General features: G+C 43.2%; 1 protein-coding gene across 2 annotated transcripts in view; it reads right to left on the bottom strand.

Moving 5' to 3' along the window:
* ANO10 (anoctamin 10) overlaps positions 1-18,664 on the bottom strand; it is a 536,131-nt gene that overhangs the window by 461,510 nt on the left and 55,957 nt on the right. For both annotated transcript variants that reach the window (XM_029589377.1, XM_029589378.1), the window contains exons 7-9: positions 17,501-17,556; positions 14,849-14,923; positions 8,480-8,662 (exon numbers count right to left, since the gene is read on the bottom strand). In XM_029589377.1, the coding sequence (XP_029445237.1) occupies positions 8,480-8,662; positions 14,849-14,923; positions 17,501-17,556 (314 nt within the window). The remainder of the gene's footprint in view (positions 1-8,479; positions 8,663-14,848; positions 14,924-17,500; positions 17,557-18,664) is intronic.

The raw sequence follows: 18,664 nt of genomic DNA on the forward strand, positions 1-18,664 counted from the left end.
CAAGTCCCTCTCCCAAGCAGACACATAATTCAACCTACAGGGGGTAGCATTCTGAATAAGACCATAAATCTTTGAGAGCCCTCCCTGAACCCGATCTGCCAGCCCACACCATCCTTCAAACTGTTGTTTGCCCTGCTCTAGTTCGCCTTCTATAGCTTCTTTCCTAATAAAGTGACAAAGTTGATAATAGGGGTATATATTGGACGGTTGTAGCTGAAAACGGTCTCGAAGGTGCTCGAAAGAAAGCACTCCCTCCCGTCCCCATAGCTGTCCCAGAGTGATAATGCCCTTAATTTTCCATTCTCAAAACAAGGAAGTGTCCCACCCCGGAGAAAATTTCCTATTGTAAAATAAGTAGGTGTTGTGAAAGTAAGTCCTCGAGCTCACTATTACCGTATTTTTCGCTCCATAAGACGAACTTTTTTTCCCCCAAAAGTGGGGGGAAAATGTATGTGCGTCTTATGGAGCGAATATAAAAAAAAAAACTAAAAATCTAACAACCCCCCCCCCCACCCTCCTGACTCCCCCAAGACCTGCTGACTTAATTTACTACAACCCCCCACCCTCCTGACCCCCCCAAGACCTGCCGACTTAATTTACTACAACCCCCACCCTCCTGACCCCCCCCAAGACCTGCCAAACGTCCCTGGTGGTCCAGCGGGGGTCCAGGAGCGGTCCGGGAGCGATCTCCTGGGCTTGGGCCGTCGGCTGCCAGTAATCAAAATGGCGCCGACGGCCCTTTGCCCTCACTGTGTCACTGGGACCGATCAATGGCAGCAGTAGTCCCTGTGACATAGTAAGGGCAAAGGGCCGTCGGCTGCCAGTAATCAAAATGGCGCCGAAGGCCCTTTGCCCTCACTATGTCACTGGGACCGACCGCTGCTATTGGTCGGTCTCAGTGACATGGAGAGGGCAAAGGGCCGTCGGCACCATTTTGTTTACTGGCAGCCGACAGCCGAAGCCGAGGAGATCGTTCCCAGACCGGTCCTGGACCCCCAGGGACGTTTGGCAGGTCTTGGGGGGGGGGGGGGGGTTGTAGTAAATTAAGTCGGCAGGTCTTGGGGGGGTCAGGAGGGTGGGGGGTTGTAGTAAATTAAGTCGGCAGGTCTTGAGGGGGTCAGGAGGGTGGGGGTTTGTAGTAAATTAAGTCGGCAGGTCTTGGAGGTGGGTCAGGAGGGTGGGGGGTGTTAATTAATTTAAAGGGTTGGGATGGGGGGTTTTTTTTTGGGGGGGAGGGGTTCCCAGAGAAAGAAAAGTTTTCTGATCTGGGGAGTGGACTGAAATGGCCCTCCCCAGACCCGAAAACAAAATGGGGAGAAAAAAAAAAAGCTATGCACTCCCCTAATTTGCTCCATAAGACGCCCAGACGCAGAGCCGGTTTAGCACAAATTTTTTTTTTTTTTAATTTTCCCCCTCTGAATCCTAGGTGCGTCTTATGGTCAGGTGCGTCTTATGGAGCAAAAAATACGGTAAATGTTTCCACTGTTCCCATATGCGAAGCGTGGTCTGTAAGGATAATGGTATAGATCCCCGAATCCTCCATGTCTTGCATGGCTGCCAAATAAGAGCCCTAAGCGGCATCTCTCCTACCGCCGTCTGTTCAATGGCAACCCAGCTGGGATATTCCCCACATTTATGCCACGCTAGTATAACACTGAGCTGCGCTGCTACATAATATCCCTGAAGCCGAAAAACCTCCATACCTCCTCGTAGTTTATGCTTGTATAGTACGTTTTGGGCTACCCTGGGGGGGGTCTTCGTTTCCAAATAAAAGTGAATAGTCTTTTTTGCGTGCATTTCAACATTGCTGACGGTATTTGGATCGGTAGAGATTGGAAAAGATAGCTGAATTTAGGAAGGACATTCATTTTGATCATGGCTATTCTCCCCGTCCACGCAATTGAATAATTCATCCAATTTTCTAGATCACTAAAGATCTTAGTCAGTAAAGGGGTATAATTTAACTTAGTTCTTCCAATTGACTGTTAATCAAGATACCTAAATACTTAATGTATTTCCCGGCCCATTTAAACGGGAATTGTGCCTTCAAGGAGGTGACTTGCTCATTAGGTATGGATATGTTAAGCACTTCAGATTTATCGAGATTAAGTCTGAAGCCTGACATCGAGCTAAATTCCTTTAACATGTCTACTACCCCGGCCAGAGACTTTTGTGGTTCGGACAGGGTGAATAACACATCATCAGCGAACAGTGACATTTTATAATCTGTACCCCCGACTCTGATCCCAGAAATGGAAGCTGCCCCCCTAATATTGGTTGTAAACGGTTCCAAAAACAATGCAAATAATAACAGTGGGCATCCCTGCCTCGTGCCCTGTTGAACTGGAAAGGGATCAGAGTAAGCACCATTCACTTTGACTCTGGCCTTTGGGTTGTCATATAATTTATGTAACCATTTACAAACTTTCGGGCAGAAATTCATTTTTTCTAACATTTTAAACAGAAATGACCATTGACAGCAAACAGAACCGCTGGGGTGCCCTGCTGTTTAGCCCACCATAGAAGATCTATAATTTTTCAGACTTTGTCTGCTGACTTCCTCCCTGGTATAAAGCCTGCCTAGTCTGGGTGGGCCAGCTTAGCCAACACTCTATTTAGACGGTTTGCCAAGATTTGAGCTAATATTTTGAGATCAATATTTATTAAGGATATGGGTCTGTAGGACCCGCACTCTAGAGGATCCCGTCCCGGCTTAGACAAGATGGTAATCCCAGTCATGTTGGCTCCCAATGGCAAAGAGTCCTCTCCTTGTAAGGCATTGTATACCTCTGTTAAGTGTGGGACTAATTGGTCTCTGAACTTTTTATAAGAAAAAGACCCATATACCCGTTGAGTCCCGGGGCCTTATTAGTCTTGAGCTCCTTTATAACTTGCCTAATTTCTAAGGGAGATATACTAGTTTCAAAAAACTGCTTTTCCTCCTCGGTTAGCTTGTCTAAATATAGTTTAATTTCTTCTTTTTGGATACAAGAATCAGTGGCATATAAATTACCGTAGAACTGCTGAAATCTCTGTTGGTTGTCAGCAGGCAATACCAGCATGGAACCATCCTCAGCCTTGATTCGTGTAATTTGATGCTGGGCTGTTTCTTTAACTTACGGGCCATCAGCCTTCCAGCCTTATTCCCCCATTCAAAATGTTCTTGCCTCACTAATTGAAGTTGGAAGGCAATATCGCTAACCTGGACCTCCTTTAAGGAAGTTCTAGCCTTTTGCAAGTGGGCGTAAATATGCGGCAATAAGGATGTTTTATGTTGGCTCTCCAATTGAGAGATTTCCGCATGCAGGGCAGCAACCTTTGCCTGTTAATCTTTTTTTTGTAAGATGCTTGTAATATAAATCTACCCCTAAGAACCACTTTTAAACAGTCCCAGAATACAAATTTAGACTCCGTGGTGTCCTTGTTAAACCACTGATATTCTTCAATCACTGTTCTCACCGTCTGGCAAAAGGAGTCATCCTCCATTAAGGAGTCATTTAATCTCCAATACCTCATCCCTGACTGTGTTGTGTAGAGAAATTTTTATCCAGATCAGTGCATAGTCCGACCAGGTTATGGATCCTGTATCCGTCTCCCATACCCTTAGGCATGAAGCCCCATCCACTAGAAAGAAGTCAATTCTAGAGTAGGAATGATACAGATGGGAGAAGAATGTGTAATCCCATGTCGTGGGGTTTCTATGGCGCATATGTCCTGTAGATCTCGGTCCTTAATAAGGCGCTTAAGGCGAGTTCGCCCCAATTTGGCACCCACCCCAGCACCAGATGAATTATCTAGTTGTGGTTGGTTAATAATATTAAAGTCCCTGGCCAAGATCAAATGTCCCACGTCTATGCTATCCAACAGAGATCCCACCTTATCGAAAAAGACCTGGTGTTCAGAATTGGGAGCATATACATTCATCAATTTATACATTTCCCAATCTAGTTCCACTTGTAATAATATATAACAACCCACAGGATCCTCCAGCACTTTTAAGACCTGGCACTGTAAATCCTTATGAAGCAGGATACTCACACCTGTATATCTCGCCGACTTAGAGGCCGCAGCATGGTATTGATGGGGAAAAAGTGGCCAATTTAGCAGTCTTTCAAACCTGCGGTTCAAATAAGTTTCCTGAAGGAATATAATATCAGCCCTCGAGTTATGGGCCTCGGTTCTAAACATTCATCGTTTCTGTGGACTATTTAACTCCTTAACATTCAAAAATAATATTTTGACAGACATCATAAATTTGGAATTAGGAGGAAGGCTCCCCTAATAGTACCATGCCTCATGCTGCAACCTCTGTAGTTAGAGTGTAATCCCTCCTGTATGGTATACCCCATTGCATACTAGACACATAAAAATAATAACACCGGGTCTGATCAATACCAACTGAGTTGACCTGCATAACTGTATAATATAATATGCCAATTGTTATCTCCCTCCCCCCTCCCCCCGTCCACCTTGTTCACTCCACAGCCCTGTACCCAGGACATAGCTGTGGGTGCTAATGGAGGCGGATTCATCCACAGAACCTATCCCTCCCCTCACCAACATTCAAATAACCATAAGTAAATAAATCCTAATTGTAACCTTTGATGAAACAAGTGCATCCTTAATGAAACCGCTTCGTAGATCTGGTACCCCAGACCCGCACACGAAAGTCCAGATCCAATTTTGCAGTAAGAAGTTCATCCTTTCCCTTTATCCTGTTTTTTGATGAGGTCTCCAGAATGTCTGCGCAGTCTCTTGCCACCTTTGCTGACCCGCTGCCATCTTGAGGTGTCCATTGGTACAGTGTGGTGAGCTTGCTTTTCCATTGCTGCAATTTTCACCACATGGCCTGACTCCTTTAAAATGGCTGCCGCTTCTTCTATTGTTTTGGCCTTTGAAGTATCCCCCTGTATAGTCTTGGTGATGCCAAATGGAAAAAGCCAACGATAGCGGATTCCCTCTTTCCTCAAAACGGATGTAATATCTTTAAAATCGATTTGTCTTTTCAGCGTTAATGGAGATATATCTGCGAAGATCATTATGTGATGGGATTCCCACTCTCAAGATCGCGGTTTTCTGGCCGCCATATAAATCTGTTCCTTTATGAAATATTTAGTGACACATACAATAATGTCTCTGGGTTTCCCAGTCACCTTGGGGCCCAAGGACCGGTGAGCTCGTTAGGTATGAGCTCATTAGGTATGGATATGTTAAGCACTTCAGATTTATCGAGATTAAGTCTGAAGCCTGACATCGAGCTAAATTCCTTTAACATGTCTACTACCCCGGCCAGAGACTTTTGTGGTTCGGACAGGGTGAATAACACATCATCAGCGAACAGTGACATTTTATAATCTGTACCCCCGACTCTGATCCCAGAAATGGAAGCTGACCTGAAGCCACTTCAGGTAGTTCCTCGGTCACAGCTGGAGCAAAAATCTGCACAGTTTCTGAATGGTCACTCTGCAATCTCCATATTCCTCTGTTTCAGGGATTCCTCTGAATCTTAAATTACAGCATCTGCTTCTGTTTTCTAGATCTTCCAATTCTGCCCATACATCCAGATTATCATTAGTATTATGCGAAACTGATTTTTGCAAGGCTTCCAGCTTCACTGCCTGTGCAACCAGCCACATCACATTCATCTACTCTCCTACCAATTGCAGCCATTTCCTCCTTTATAGTATCCATCGAAGTAAGTGGCTCCTGTTTATTGTCTTTCATTTCCCTCCTTAGATCACTGAACCTGCTGCAAAATTCATCACGGGTAGGGAGCTCTGAAATATGCGCCGCAGATCCCCCCCGAATCGCCCCTCTCCGCAGCGTCCGATTCACCCAATGTTGGTGCTTCACAATCTCCTACAGGCCCTTTCTCGAGGTTTGTGCCTTTTGAATAGGAAAAATGGCAAAGATCAGGACCTTTTCTTTTCTGAGCCATATCGGGTGATTAAGCAACTTATCTGTCGGATGTTGAAGCGATCTGGAGCCTTTAATCGTGGTTTTCAGTGGCGGTTTGGTCTGGGGAAGGCAGGAGCTCTGGCTCAAGCGACCATTTTGATCCGTGGTTAGAGCGCCCCCCGCCCCAATCAGGAATCTGGATTCTATGCTATGTCCAGTGGTTCCCTAGATAGCACGGGGCACTTGAGCACCAAGGCACTGTGAACAGCACCACTCAAATAAGAAAGAGAGTCAGGAGCTGTCCCACAGGGGCCCTAGATGACCTCCAAGTAGAAGTAGAACCCTTCTGCTTAGCCATGAAAACCTGCTGCACAACCCTGACCCAAATCTGCCCCCCTCACCTCCGGTACCTTGGGGGCTCCACCTGAATCCTCTCCACTTGCTGAGGCTGACTGCAGAAAACATCCAAGATAGTGGACGTTAATGCCAAAATTGATTCCTCTGCCGCAGCAATCATGAGGACCTGCCTGCACTGCTGGTGATGCCGCTGATGCTGAGAATCCCACAGCAGAAGCAGCATTGCAAGCGAGACAAAATGATCAAGAAGCCTCTCCAAAGCACCAGCCACCACATCCCAGCACAGTATCTGCCACCGTGGGAGAAAAACGGAAGTCCTCCCGACCTGGCTTGGCCCTTCCTTTAACCACACCAGCAGAAAAGATGCCCTGAGCGTAAGTCAAGGTCCTTTCACTCCAAGTCCCAACTCCTCCCAACAGGCTGCAGCTGCAAGGCCTTACTCCTGAGACTGCCAAAAAGCAAAAACTAGTGCCCTCGTTTTTTTCTATACCCAACTTTCATAAATGTTATTCCTTCTGGAGTAAAGGCCCAAGGTATGATGGGAAGAAGGGGAGGAAGGGAAGAGAAACAGTGAGAGCTGTGGTGGTGGTGGTGGTGGTGGGGGGGGGGGGGTTAGAACAAACAAACAGAAGAGAAGGTCCTAAAGAAAGTCTCCTGTGCCACTGCAAACTCCACCAGGGAAAGCACCTTGAACCCTACTTAACCAGGAGAAAAAAAAACCCCTGGGAGTACAGACCTTGGCTTACTCACTGAAGCAGCACAAACAGTTCTGCCTCAGGAGCCCAGACTTCTCTACCACAATGGTGACGAGCCAAGTCTTATATCCTGGGAGAGACCTCAGCGTGGTCTTAACTAATCAGCCTGAGCCAATTTTGGGATCCTCACAGTCCTGCTGAACCAGACCAGGTTATACCATCTGCCAGAGATAAAGAACACCAGCAACTCACTGTGCCGCACTACTACTAACACTACTGATGATTGCCACTGGAATAGTTCTGTTACATCTCTTGGCAGGGTTGGCATTAAGCCATGCATCTGGGCTGGTGTAGCAGGATAACAAGGAAACATTGCATTTAAAAACCAAATAGTAATGAACTGAAACGGGATCCCCTCAGGCTCCTCAGCTGCCATCATTGCCACAAGTGAGCCAAGCCTCCCCAGGGCACAGCCCTCACCCCCATCAATTACCTCTTCCAAATAGTCTTCCGTGTAGAAATGGGAAGGAGTGATCTCCAATCACACCTGCTCTGCCGGCTCCCGCTGCACAATGACATCAGCCAGCCCCGAGGCAGATATCAATGTTTCGTGGCTGTAAACAAGAGGCCACCAGTCTCAGGGTTTGCCAGCAACATTCTGCAGTATAGCCATGCAAAAAATGGTACCACTTTAGGACTGGCTGGCGCTATTGCGTAGCTAGGTGTTGGCGAGGCAGAAGTGACAGATTTGCTCCTGCCCCTTTCTGCACTGAAGATCCCGCAGAAGGGGTGAATAGGGATTGGGAGGCCCTATTTCAGCTCTAGAGGAGAGAGGCATGGAGGTCTGTGGAGGCTCTATTTTGAGAGGGGGGTGGTTGTTGTTTCTGTGGGGTTTTTTTAAACAAACCAAAAACATCTGAAAAATTTCAGATATTTTCGGCTAAGTCAATTTTTGGTGTATTCTGTTCGTAACAAATCAAAAATCTACTTTTGCATTATGAAACGTGCGTTCATTTAAAACAAATGCACATCTCTAATTCACGCTGCTTTAACTGTATTCTTATCTCTTTCGTGCATGTCGATTAGGGATAGCCTGAAAACCCGACTGGAGGGTGGGCCCCTTGAAGACCGCAGTTGCACATCCCTGCCCTTGACCACCAAAACAGGTGCTTCTGAAGTGGCTCAGAAGTGGTGGTCTTTGGTGTGGAGTAAAGAAGAGGCAGGCACTAGTTAGAATTTATTTTTTTCCTAGAACAGAGTCACCGCAAAGAAAGAAAATATCTCAGAGGTTCTTCCCCCTTTACTACAAATAAGGGCTGCCCAGGCACCAGCAGCTTATTAGAATTTTCTCCCTTTACCTATGTGCCAAACTCTCCTCTTTCTCTTGCTCACCAGTCATTGCTACCCCTCTTTCCTGGCCTTAAACAAGCCACTGCTGTTTCTTTTCTGGATCCTGACAGCTGCTTTCAGGGCAAAAGCCCTGAGCCTTTTTCAAGCCTCAGGATGGAACGTTTCAGGGTAACACTAACCAGGTAAGTGCCCATTTCTTTCTCCAGCTTGACCTGCTCCACCAGTGAAAGATCGCAATCCACCTTTAGAGATTTCATCGACCTCTTCACCTTTTTGTTGTGCCTCTTTTGAAGCCAGAAGGGAAGTAAAGCTTCCACGAATTGATTAAGGATCTGAGAAGTTATCAGAAGAGTAGCCAAGCTCTTAAGAGAGAGAGAGAGAGAAAAAAAAAAGAATAACCATATCTTTAGGAAACTGCATATTGAACATGATACTTACATCCTTAAAGTCATACAATATTTAGATAACAGAGCAATTTGTAGGTAAGAACCTTCATATCATATCAGGTGGCACTGGAGCCAGGCTGGGTGTGTAATGAAGCACACAGTATTGTCAGGTGCCTTCATCTACCTAGTGACCGCAATCCACCAAGCAGACTCCTCAAAATATCTATTTCCCTGTTTCTTGATTATATTGTTTTAAAGTCTTCTTTTTTTACATGTCCTGGGATAAAAAAAAATGCTATCGCCCCTTCCCCGGATCCATAGCCTGTGCTGTATCTATCCTTTACATGCCTCAGTGAGAGGCCTATTGCAGCCTCCCGATTCATACGGGTGTGAGCAGCAAAACAAGGGAGGTTAAAAAACTTTAAAATCCTGGTACCTCCTCAAGAATGATTTTTATGATTTTAACCATTGAATTATTTTACAATTTTTCTATTGTATTCTGTGGGGAGGGGAGCAGCGGTTTGAAATAGGTTTTACTACACAAACAAAAACACATTATTTTATTCATATCTTCTATTGTATACAAGTTTTTGGAACCTCAGAGATTCCATCCTTCAGATGTCCTTTTTGCCTGCTGGTGTTGCTGCTTTAATACATAGGGCATCAGTAAAATTTACAGTTCCTGTATAGCAACTGAAATCAGTCAGCATAGGGACAGAGGCTTCTTGGTTCACGAGCCCATACTGGTGAGGCTGCGCTGTCCCCACCAGGCAGTGCTGCAAAATGACTTTGTTATCCTGTAAAGTAACTAATGGATTGGCCCAATTATAAGATTCATTTTTTGTTTGAAAAAAAAAAAAAAAAAAGGGTTTCAAAAATCCAACTTTGCCTTAGAGGCCCGGGACAGGCACATAACCTCCCAAAACAATATGAAATAGCTCTCTTCGACTCTCAAAATCTGCAAATATGCCTAGTATATTGCCCACCCAAACTTCTAGATAGTAACATCTCTCCGCTCCTTGAATTCCTTTTTACAAACATCAACATGAAAAAACCAACTATCATTCTTGCGACTTCAACCTCCATACAGATGCCAACCCCAGATCACTAAACTGCGAAACCCTGCTAGACATGCTATCAAGCTTAAATTTCATCCTACAAGTGAACAACCCCACACATAAAGCAGGACACACACTGGACCTGATTTTCACCAATAGTTTTTTCTCAGATACATCCATTTCATACAATCCAGTCCCCTGGTCTGATCACCATCTCTTACTATGCAAGACTCAAATGAATTACAACAACTCAACCAAAAATAATGAAACACAAAAATTCTTCAAATACCGACCACCATTTCAAACTGATCTTCTCCTACAAGAGCTGGGATATCAACTAGCAAATCTCGATCTCCCAAACATAAACAACGCTATCCAATCCTGGTTTTAGATCACTGAAGAAACCGCAAACAACATTAACCCAGAGAAAGTCAAACGACTAAAGAACAAAAGAGAACAACAAAACCCTTGGTTCAATACCACACTAAAAAACATGAAAACGGCCCTCAGGAAAATCGAAAAAGAATGGCTAAAAAACAAACAGCCCATATCACAGCAGAGATACCGCACACAACTAGCCGCCTACAAAAAATCAATCCAGAACACGAAACGTGACTACTACGGTAAAAAAATTAAAAACTCCACCAACAAATCCAAATCTCTGTTCAACATAGTAAACAGCCTCATCGCCGATAACATCAACCCCAACGCAACCGTAACCAAAAATGTAAGCCAAGATTTAGCCATCTTCTTTAAGAACAAAATCTCCAAAATAACTGATGCCTTCAACACCCCATCAATCATAGAAAATCAAATATCAACAAACAACATATCTCCATGGTTTGATTTCGAACCCATCTCCAATATGGAAACAGAAAAAATGCTGAGAAAAATAAACCCAGCGCGTCATGACTTGGACACCATACCCACCCGAGTACTAAAGGAAATCGCTCATCCCATAGCCCCGACAGTCGCAGCAATCATTAACAAATCACTCGAGGAAGGCAAGCTTCCTACCAAGCTAAAAATCGCTACAATCACGCCTTTACTGAAGAAGAAAAACCTCAACCCAGAAGACTTAAACAATTACCACCCAATTTCTAACCTACCCCTTTTTGCTAAATTGACGGAGAAGGTGGTCCCGAAACAACTCAACGAACATCTTGACGACAACAAAATACTTTATCCCACCCAACACGGATTTAGGAAAAACCTCAGCACAGAAACCCTCCTACTCAACCTGATACCATACTAAGAGGCTTCGATAAACTAGGTTACCTACTGATCCTCCTCGACCTTTCCGTAGCCTTTGACACAGTTGACCACAAAAGGCTTATTTCTAGCCTAGAAACCATTGTGCTCACTGGCAAAACCCTAAGCTGGTTCACCTCTTTCCTTAAAAACAGGTTTTTCAAAGTCTCCTACAACAACTCATCTGATGCTATCCCCCTTGAAACAGGAGTACCACAAGGGTCTGCACTATCGCCCATACTCTTCAATATCTACCTTCTACCTTTATGCCAACTCCTATCAAGCCTAGGCATCACTTACTACATGTACACTGATGACATACAACTCCTCATTCCAATCTCTTCCACCATAGAAGATGCAATGTCAAGAGCAGCCTCACACCTTGATGCAATTCGAAACATGCTAAACAACCTAAAATTATGTTTAAATATGAGCAAAACTGAATGTATTCTAATCGTAAGAAAAAACTCAGGATCAATAACCATACCACCCTTCCAAATTGACAACATTCGCATTCAACTTAAAGACAACGTAAAAGACCTTGGCATATGGTTAGACAATGAACTAAACTACAAAAAACACATTACAACAAGAACAAAAGAGGGCTTCCATAAACTCCAAATACTCAAACACCTAAAACCGCTGCTTCACCTCCATGATTTCAGAACAGTCTTACAAGCCCTCATCTTTTCCAGTCTGGACTACTGCAACTCTCTCCTGATTGGTCTACCTAAAACGGCCTTAAAACCATTGCAGTTACTTCAGAATGCCGCTGCCAGAGTCCTGACTGGTAAAAGAAAATCTGACCACATAACCCCTGTACTCAACAATTTACATTGGCTACCAGTAGAGAAAAGAATAGAGTTCAAAGTTCTTACAATTCTACACAAGACAATTCATAAAGTAGACTACACAGCCCTGGACAACATCATACATATACATAGGTCACTACGTACGACAAGGTCAACAAGTAAACTTCATCTAGATGTTCCATCACTTCCACAAGCCAAACTGTCCTCCACAAGAAACAGAGCCATCTCCATCATTGGCCCGAAATTATGGAACTCGTTACCTCATCACCTGACCTCTCAAGAAAACATTAAATCTTTTAAAAAAGATCTTAAAACCTTGCTACTCAGCCAAACTCTCAAAGACAGCACACTCAAAGACAACAAAGGATAAATCTACAGACCACTCCCATTGCGTGTCCCTCCTTGGGCATGCAATCTCCCTCCAACGACTACCTCTCTGTCTCCCAGAAACCTTCTCGATTTTTTCTCTGTAGCAGCTGTCCCCTTACATGATTTGAGCACAGATATATACCTAATTATATTGTATATCTTGATTGGTATTAAGTTATTGTTCTATACCAGTTTCTGTTTTTCTGTTAAATGCTTTAAATGTAACAGGTTGTTGTAAATGTAAACCGGAGTGAAGGCAATTTCTGCTATACCTCGGTATATAAAAAAATGCTAAATAAATAAAAATAAATAGTGTCCCTAGCGCCTCCTTTTACCGCGGGCCCTAATTAGAATATTTTTATTTACTGGATCGCACGCGCACAGAACACTGGCCTGTGCGCTCACCCGCTCTCCCGCGTTTCTTTCTGTATCGGCCTGTTAGCCAGATAACTTATCCGGCTATAAGTAGTAATATTTAGCCTTAGCCGGATAAGCTATGCAGGTAAGTTATACCTGCCAACGAGCAGGTTTAACTTAGACGGATATAACTTACCCAGCTAAGTAGCAGCTTGTATGGGGATATTCAGCGGCATAGCTACTTTTACAGAGGGCACTGAGAGGAGCTGCTTACTGACAGAATGGAGGTCGTGACAGAGAGAATAGGGACAAAGTAAGTCAGCCTGGTACTCTGGCAACCCAGATTAACCATTTTAAACCCCCTGCATAATTTTTTAAAACTGAATTCTGTACCTAACAGGGGAGTTAATGTAATGGATTTAAGCAATGGGAACACTAATTTGAGGGATCAACGATAAACTGGGGTCCATGCTGCCACCCAGATCCCCAACTGTATCTGAGAATCAGCCCTTTACCATCCTCCGGGAGCAGACGCCGATTCACCCACAGTGCCTCTGTTTTACTGGGGGTTAAGAAATAATTGGTTATTTTTAGCCATTTGTTAACTGTATGCAAGGCTTCATTAACAGACAAAACTGCCTTTGCCACATTACCCCAAACTGGAAAACAGAATTGTATGTCATCGGTGTAGATTTTAAATATTAGGCTGAGACTGTCTGTAAGCTAGCACAACGGTCGCAAATAAAAGTTAAGCAGGGATGGGAGAGAGGGACGACCCCTGGGGGTCAACTGTAGGAGTACTTCGCTGTTTTAATGAACTACTCCCAGTCCAGGCCTGAACCAGCCGTCCAGATAAAAAAAAAAAAAGAGCAAAACCAGCCCCAGACCCTTACTCCCAGATCCAGTAATCTATTTAGCAAAATTTCATGATTAATGGCATCAAAAGCAGATGTTCTATCGAGGAGGATCAGAATCATTGATTCCCCGTGATCCATTTCACATAGCAAGAAGTCAGTTATTTTTATTTCATACTGTTTAAAGCGGATATTGGATTTTCCAGAGTCCTGCTCATAGTAGGCTCAATCCAATGCCAGAAGTCTAATTTTTACTGAAGCCTAGAGCAGCTTTTAATCTCACTGACTGTATCTGTTACTTACACATATGTAAAGCAAAGGCATGGAGTTTCTCATTGGGATCAAGCCAAGAGGGGTTTTTGCCATACGTACAAAACAGGAGAGAACTTTTACTGAACATAAAGGCTCTTAACTATGCAACTATTCTTTAGTTTTCTGTGTTTCCCTCCAAGGTCACTGCCACCTTTACTTATCCAAATCTATTTGCAGGCTGTCTCCGCCTGCCTTAAAACAGAGGCAAGTCCTAAACTAAGGCATCACGCAGTAGGTCCATTACAGTAACACAGTAAATAATGGCAGAAAAAGAACCAAGTTGCCATCCAATCTGCCCAGCAAGCTTTATTTATCTATTCTTTCAATTCATTTATTTTTTATTCTGTTAAATATAGTAACTTCTGCTTCGTGCCAGCCACCTAATGCACAGCCTCTGGTGTTTTACCCCTCACACCCAACAGCCCCTTCCCAAGTCTGCCCACAGTTAAGCACTGGCTCCCTGACAAGAATTTAGGGTTGTAAATAAGGGCTCCCATCCCTCTTGCAACTTCAGCTCAAGCAGCACTAGGCCAGCCAGCGGGCATTGCTTCAGAATACCCAGCATTCCCTTCTCTCGGCCTGCTGTGAGCAGGCCCAAAATGCATGAGAAGATTCCAGACTTTATCCAAGTTCTCCTGCTCGGTGCTAGGCAGTGTCATTACCAAACTGTCTGGTCTTGGTCGGGGGAGAGGAGGGTATGGTGGATGAGAGCAGAGGGCCCTTAATTTTCGAATTCATTCATATTCATTAATGTTTTCTGTCCCTGGTAGGGCAGTGTTAGTAAAGTTTGCACTGCTGCTACTGCCTGTTCTGTATCCAGTTCTGTGGATAAACAGAGCACACTGATTTCCAAAACTGTCAAATCCAGCACCTTTTACAAACTACTAAAATCCACCACAAAATGTAGTTTAAAGGGTGTTTTCTGTTTCACTCGGTATATAAGGTTTCTGTCTCATATTTTATAAGCATTTTATGATATCTCAGCAATTCTGTTCTAAAAACCACAGGCTCCGGGCTCCTTTTCTAATTCACATGGCGCTCTATCAAGGTACTGTATTTAAACTGAAAATGTAAGAAAGAAAAAATGTTTTGATTTGTTCTCACTTCTTTTTACTGTCTCTATAAATGAGAGCTGTTTCCAGAACTCACCTGGCGCAGAAGCTTCATGTCATGCAGGACAAAGGCAATGTAGAACAAAGATGCAAAGCAATTTAAAAAGTTGAACTGCAAAAATACAAAACATCATTAAGAAATGAATTCAGGAATGCTGTATATAAACTACATTAAACTAGGGAAAAAAAGCTTGAGATTCGATCTTTGCTTATTTTTGCCCAGTTAGGACTCAACAAAAAATAAAAAAAAAGTGACATTTGGATATTTCCTGTTGCAAATCATGGAAAAAATAACCCTCTTGCCCCCCTAATCAGCTCTATCTGCAAATCAGACATATTTCCTTAGGTGATATACTCCACTGCTGCCTCTAAGGGGGCATACGCTTTACTGGAAATCATATTTCCAGCTCCTACAACATGCTCGCTTAATAGTTTAACCCAACCAATCAAAAACCACAAATTGAGGATCAGCACTCTATTGTTAGTTCTGCTGGATGAAATCTTGTACACGGCCCCATCTGAAAGAATAAAATGCTGACAGGCTCAAGAGATGGTACCACTCAGCCAGTGCCATTCACTTGTATTCCCCTCCAGACAAGTTGTGTTTTCAGGATATCCCTCATGACTACACATAAGAGGGAGCTGCATGCACACTGCCTCCATTGTATGCATCTCTATATCATGTGTATTCATGAGGGATAACCTGAAAACCTGACTCGGTTTCAGCCCTTGAGAGCTGGATGTGAATACCACTGCATCAAGTCTACATTTAGCTCCTCTTCTGGATAGTCTCACTGGTACTGGTGTTTTCTGCTAACAACAGATCAGCGACTCAATACATTCAACTCTATGCGAGGGGTTTTAAAAGTCTTAAATATTTACCTTAGGCCCATAATTTAAGACATAAGTATAATGTAGACTGTTAAATTGTTAGAAAAATCTAGTGGTATTTCTGCTTCAAAAGCCTAAAAGGTTCAAAAAATGCTTAATCAAGGTAAAAAGCCGACATTAGGCAAGCTACATGAGCCTGAAAGAGAGAATGCGATGGAGTGCAAACACTTAGAATGGCTGTGTCTGAGGAAAGAGGACATATTTGTGAGAATGGAACAGCTCAAAGATAATGTAAGAGGAATTTAGACTGGGGATCTTGTTGACAGAAGCCTGAAAGTATTCTGTAGGAAGACCAAAGATAGTATTGGGGGAAGGAGTGTGGGAGATGTAAGTGTCTCCACTTTCGAGCCTGAGATTTAGTTTGCTGAGGAGTGAAGACATTTGTTCTCGTTCTGTCTTCAAGTCAGTTGTTCAGCAAAGAAATCTTAGTACAGTGCAGCTATACAAATAAAGTACAACCTATCGAGCAATTTTATTTTTTTCTCCTGGCTCCTGTCCCAGCATATATTAAAAAACGGTGCCCAAGTGCATGTGTCTGATGAGGATGTTGACTCTTACTTTCGAAATATGTGCTACATCAAAACTCTAAAGACAGGGCTCACTGGGCTTTAATAATTAAAATGTTGCAGAAATCCACGAGTGTGGCATGCGTGTTGAATGCTTATAGAATGGTAATACATACTGCACACAGCTCGACTGGCCACTCCCTGTAACTCAGCTCTTTCTGTTGATGGGTGCTTTTTAGTGATACCTTTTTCTGTCTAGCAAAAAATGTAAAATAATACACAAAAGATGAAGATATACTGGGAACACACATTACTGTTCTGGCAAAGCAGAAGAGAGGTGCCAGCATTGAAATTGTTGATCTTTTCCAATTCTTTAGGGCAGCACCTGCCTCCATATCTCTCAAGCTCTGTGCTTCAGAAATCAAAAATGCTTTTTTTTTTTTTATTTGTCTGATAAAGTCACCCGTGCAGAATCTTTATGCATTGTGCTGTTGCAGGAGCCATTCTTCGCAGTGTGACAGCTGTCATCATTCAGGAGAGTGCAGTCTGCAGTGCAGACTCATAAAGCAAGCATACGGATTCTAGGATCTTCCCTTTATTTTTTTTGTCCTTCACATCATGATGTAGCCCAGTGGTTCCCAATCCTGTCTTTAGAAACACCTTAATCCAGTGGTTCCCAAGCCTGGCCTATAGACCCCACAGTACTTGAGATTCCAGGATATCTGCAGTGAAGATAACAGGAAAAATGTGCATATGCTGGGTCTCCAAAGTATGCAAATATACCTCATGCATATTCACTGTGGACATTCTAAAAACCCGACTGGCTGTGAAGTCAATAGGACAGATTTGGGAACCACTCCCCTAAGCTCATCTGGTTTTCAAGATAGTCACAATTAATCTGCACATGATACGTCAACCTGACTCTCACAAGCTGTGTATGCAAATCTGTTTCAAACTACTCATTATGGAGAGTCTGAAAACCACAGCAGCAGGAGATGGCAAACTGATCCTCGAGTGCCACCAACAGGTCCAAATTTCAGGAATAATCATGAGATATGTTTGCATACACTTGATCCAAGAACCAGATTAATTTGCATAATTTGACTATCCTGCAGACCATATTCTGTTTGCAGCCCTTGAGAACCAGAATTCATCATCACTGGTGAACTGGATTGAGCACCACAGATCTAGACAGAACCTATTTGAAAAAAAGTCATCAGATTCAAATGCCTGAGCCATATGCCAAACAATTCCTTTAGAATATAATTTTGTAAATACATAAAAGAACTTACCACCAAGACTTTCAGAATTAGATGATTCTGATATGAAGACTCCAGCCTGTGGTTTTCTAAAATGTCAGCACACAAATTAGTTCAGAACAGTACAATTAACAGTGTAGACAAAGCATTTTCAGTGAGGGCTGCAAACAGCTCTGGTTTTCAGGATATCTACATAGAATACTCAGCAGTTATATTTGCATATGTATGGTCTAGAAATGAAGCTCATCTGTTTTGCACAAGTACCATGAACACCAAACCTGTTTGCAGTCCTAATATAAAACATAAAAATATGACGGCAAATAAGTACCATAAGATCCATGCAGTCTGCCCAATTTCATTCTTGGTGCTCTCCCATAGACCCTGGCTGATCTCTAGATTTCCCATCAGTTCCTTATAACTAAGGTTCCTCTGTTCATATACCATACATTCTTGAATTCTGTTACTGTTCTTCTCTACCATCTTCCACTGGTGGTCTGGTTCAACGTATCCATCATCTTTCCGTGAAAAAACATTCTATCTTTCGCTGAGTCTACCCCTCAAAGACCAAAGTTGAGAACTCCTGGTCTACATGTTAGGCATTGAGGGCCAAATGTAGTCAGCAATTTTCTCAGAGATGCAAATTGGGAAAATCCCTTAAGCACATCTCGCCCTGAGTGTTGGATGCGTCTTACAGCAGATTCATGTCCGACCAAGTCTCTCTGTGTCCTGTAAAAGTTCTGGAATTAGACATTCATCTTGTCACCTGCCTACATCCATGTGCTACCAATCTGTACTCCAGCACCCCGTGTTTTGTTCATTAAACACCACTGGATTACGATTCGCTTCCAACACTTAGGAACTTAGATTTTATCTTTACTGACTTACATGCTAATGAGTCAATTAAATTACTCACCTGCTTATAGCTCTTATCTACTTCCATTATTTTAACTTTTCTCCGTTCATAGTAATCTTGAAACATATTGTACTGTCCTTTATAAATTTCATTTTAAAAAACTGGAGGTTTATGGCAGAACACACCAGAGGTCACTGAGCAGGTGAGCAAGAGCAATTAAGTTCCACAGATAGATTTTGGCCAGTGAAGGCATAGGAGGAGCAGAGAAGATAAAAGTTGAAGAGGATCTCTGGACTGCCAGACTCTCTCTTCCTTTCTCACTGCAATGCCTCTTAAAACAAAAC

Source organism: Rhinatrema bivittatum, chromosome 2, assembly GCF_901001135.1.
Source record: "Rhinatrema bivittatum chromosome 2, aRhiBiv1.1, whole genome shotgun sequence".
In the NCBI taxonomy this organism is placed as follows: Eukaryota; Metazoa; Chordata; class Amphibia; order Gymnophiona; family Rhinatrematidae; genus Rhinatrema; species Rhinatrema bivittatum.